The 2,332-nt window shown below is 50.2% G+C and overlaps 1 protein-coding gene across 1 annotated transcript; it reads left to right on the forward strand.

The window, feature by feature from the left end:
• Positions 1 to 349: 349 nt before the first annotated feature.
• LOC125547107 (RING-H2 finger protein ATL78-like) lies at positions 350 to 1,048 on the forward strand. The gene has a single exon (XM_048711116.1). The coding sequence runs from the start codon at positions 350 to 352 to the stop codon at positions 1,046 to 1,048; it is 699 nt and encodes a 232-aa protein (XP_048567073.1).
• Positions 1,049 to 2,332: the final 1,284 nt, after the last annotated feature.

Consider the following 2,332-nt stretch of genomic DNA (forward strand, 5'->3'; position numbering starts at 1 on the left):
TGCATCACGTTCATTTTCTAAAAAGAATCATTTTACTTCTTACCCTTTCCGTGTCAAACGGAAATTTGCATCACATTCATTTCCTAAAAAGGAAAACATTTGCATCGCGTTCGTTTCCTAAAAAGAATTCATATTTCCCGCATGGAATGGAGAAAAATATTTGCATCGCATTCCTTTCCAAACAAGAATTCGAATGTCCCACGCAAAGCCTCTTCGATTGGTAGCCACGGTACGCGCACACACCGCCTGGCCGTCGACTATAAATAGCGACACCGCCATCCGCAAGCATCTGCACCTTTGTCACTCCAGATCCCAGGTTGCTAGCCGGTGTAGTGAACTAGTGACGGCGATGTCGAATCACGCCGCCGCCACCACCACTGGCCTATTAGTCATGCGCAGGGTCGAGGCGACCGCAAGGTGGTTCTCCGTTGATCCCGGGCCCGCCGACGTTGAGTGCCAATTTGCGGTGTCTGTGAGGTGCTATGTGAAGCGGTCCCTGGTGTTCCACGGAAGCGGCCAGCCCCCGCCCGTGATATACCAGCCATATATCGGGGCAAGCAACGGTTGCTTCATGAAGTTCGGTGTCAGAAACCTTTCCGTGCTCCAGAGTGACGGTGCCTGCCGCTGGGCGCTCCGCAGGATGCTGGCGAGAATGCCCCAGCTCTGGGTGCTCCGCCTCACTGACGACGAGTTGGACGACGTCGTACCCTCGAACGTGGTGCCGCAGATCGTCCGCGCGGCGTGCGGTGACAACGCCACCCACGGCTTCACCTTTTGCTTCGTCATGGAGGTGGACCGACAGTTCATACATGATGAAAAGGCTCTCCTGATGGCGTGTAGGGAGGGGGAGTTGGGCAGCAGTGATAAGCCCAAGAACTGCCCGATCTGCTTGGAGGGACTTGAGGGAGAGCCCGTCGTGCAGCCGCCGAGGTGCCCGCACGTGTTCCACCGCCAGTGCATTTTTAGGTGGTTCTGCAAGGCGACGACATGCCCGATTTGCCGCCGCGATGTGAGGATCTGTGCCCTGCCTGAGTTTCTTGTTCTGTAGTAGGGCACTCATGAGACGTACAGTTCAAGGTTGAGTAGAACGGCAGTATCCAGTCTCCTTTTTTTCAAATATCAAAGATTGCAAGATCATCGTCAATATTTCTGTCAGTTATTCCCTTCTTTGTTAGGGATTTAGTCATTTATCTATTATGTTCGTTGAAAGATTGTAAGGTCGCCGTCATATTTCATCCAGTTATCCCTTCTTTGTCAGAGATTTCTCCCCATAAAGTGAATCATAATGAGGACTTGCAATTTGTAGAAATTAGCAAGCACGTAGTACTTTCTTCCTATTCTAATCCAGAGTATGTTCGGTCACCCTGGAACCTCTCTCCCTCCTCTTTCTCCTTCCTCGCGCCACGGCAGCCCCGACCGCGGCACTGTGGCCTATCAGACTTCGCCCCTCCCGCGTCTGACCCTCCCTGCTCCTCTGGGACTCTTCTGACTCTCTCACGTCGCCGTCCAAGCCCGCTCGCGAGCGCACACGTACACGGTTACGCCAGAGCCGTGGCCACGACTACATGGCGGTCCCCGGCCACGGCGTTGTCGCCCCAGCTATTTCAGCCGGCCCCAAGGCCTCCCGACCTCACCATCAGCCTCACCTTCCTCCTAGCTCCTCCCCAGCCTCTCCACTGAGCTCCAAGAGGCCCCCTGCTATCCCATTTCCGCCACGGCCGCTGCCTCGGCGCGCTCAAATTAGAGCAAGTCGAGCCTCCTCCCTCCTTTCTACCGCCACCAGAGGCCTCCACCGAGCTCCCTAGAGCATCCCTGCCTGTCACATCCCTAACTAGTCACTGCTTGTCCTTGCATCAATCTTCTTGCATCATGTTTAAATTCATAAAAGTTGAATTGGGAAAAGTGGAAAGCCTCAGAAATCATTTTTAAAAATGATCAATATTAAAAATTGCTTCAAATAAATCCAAGAAAATGCTCCTGTTAAGCTATAAAAATATTGGCAAGAGGTAAATTCAAACCAATATTTTTGGAGTCACAGAAATATTTATTTTGGGCATTTGAGTTAATCCAATAATTATTTGCATTGGATTTATATATGTGATATATTAACTATATGTCCAATAATTCTGATAATTGTTGAGGGGCTTTGGAATAATCCATTTAGTCCCTACAAAAATTGTCAGAAGCAGAAAAATTAGTTTGGTTCAAAAACCAAATTAAAAAAATGTCAGAAATAGAAAACAGAAACTATAATGAAGGAAAGAGAGAGAAAGTTTTTACCTGGGCTTCTTACCTGCAGCAGAGCCGGCCCAGCTCCTGTTCAGGCCCAGCC

The sequence above is a fragment of the Triticum urartu genome, chromosome 3, assembly GCF_003073215.2.
Source record: "Triticum urartu cultivar G1812 chromosome 3, Tu2.1, whole genome shotgun sequence".
NCBI lineage: Eukaryota > Viridiplantae > Streptophyta > Magnoliopsida > Poales > Poaceae > Triticum > Triticum urartu.

Excerpts from the sequence above, each read along its gene's own strand:
- LOC125547107 (XM_048711116.1), top strand. The coding sequence starts at position 350 with ATGTCGAATCACGCCGCCGCCACCACCACTGGCCTATTAGTCATGCGC.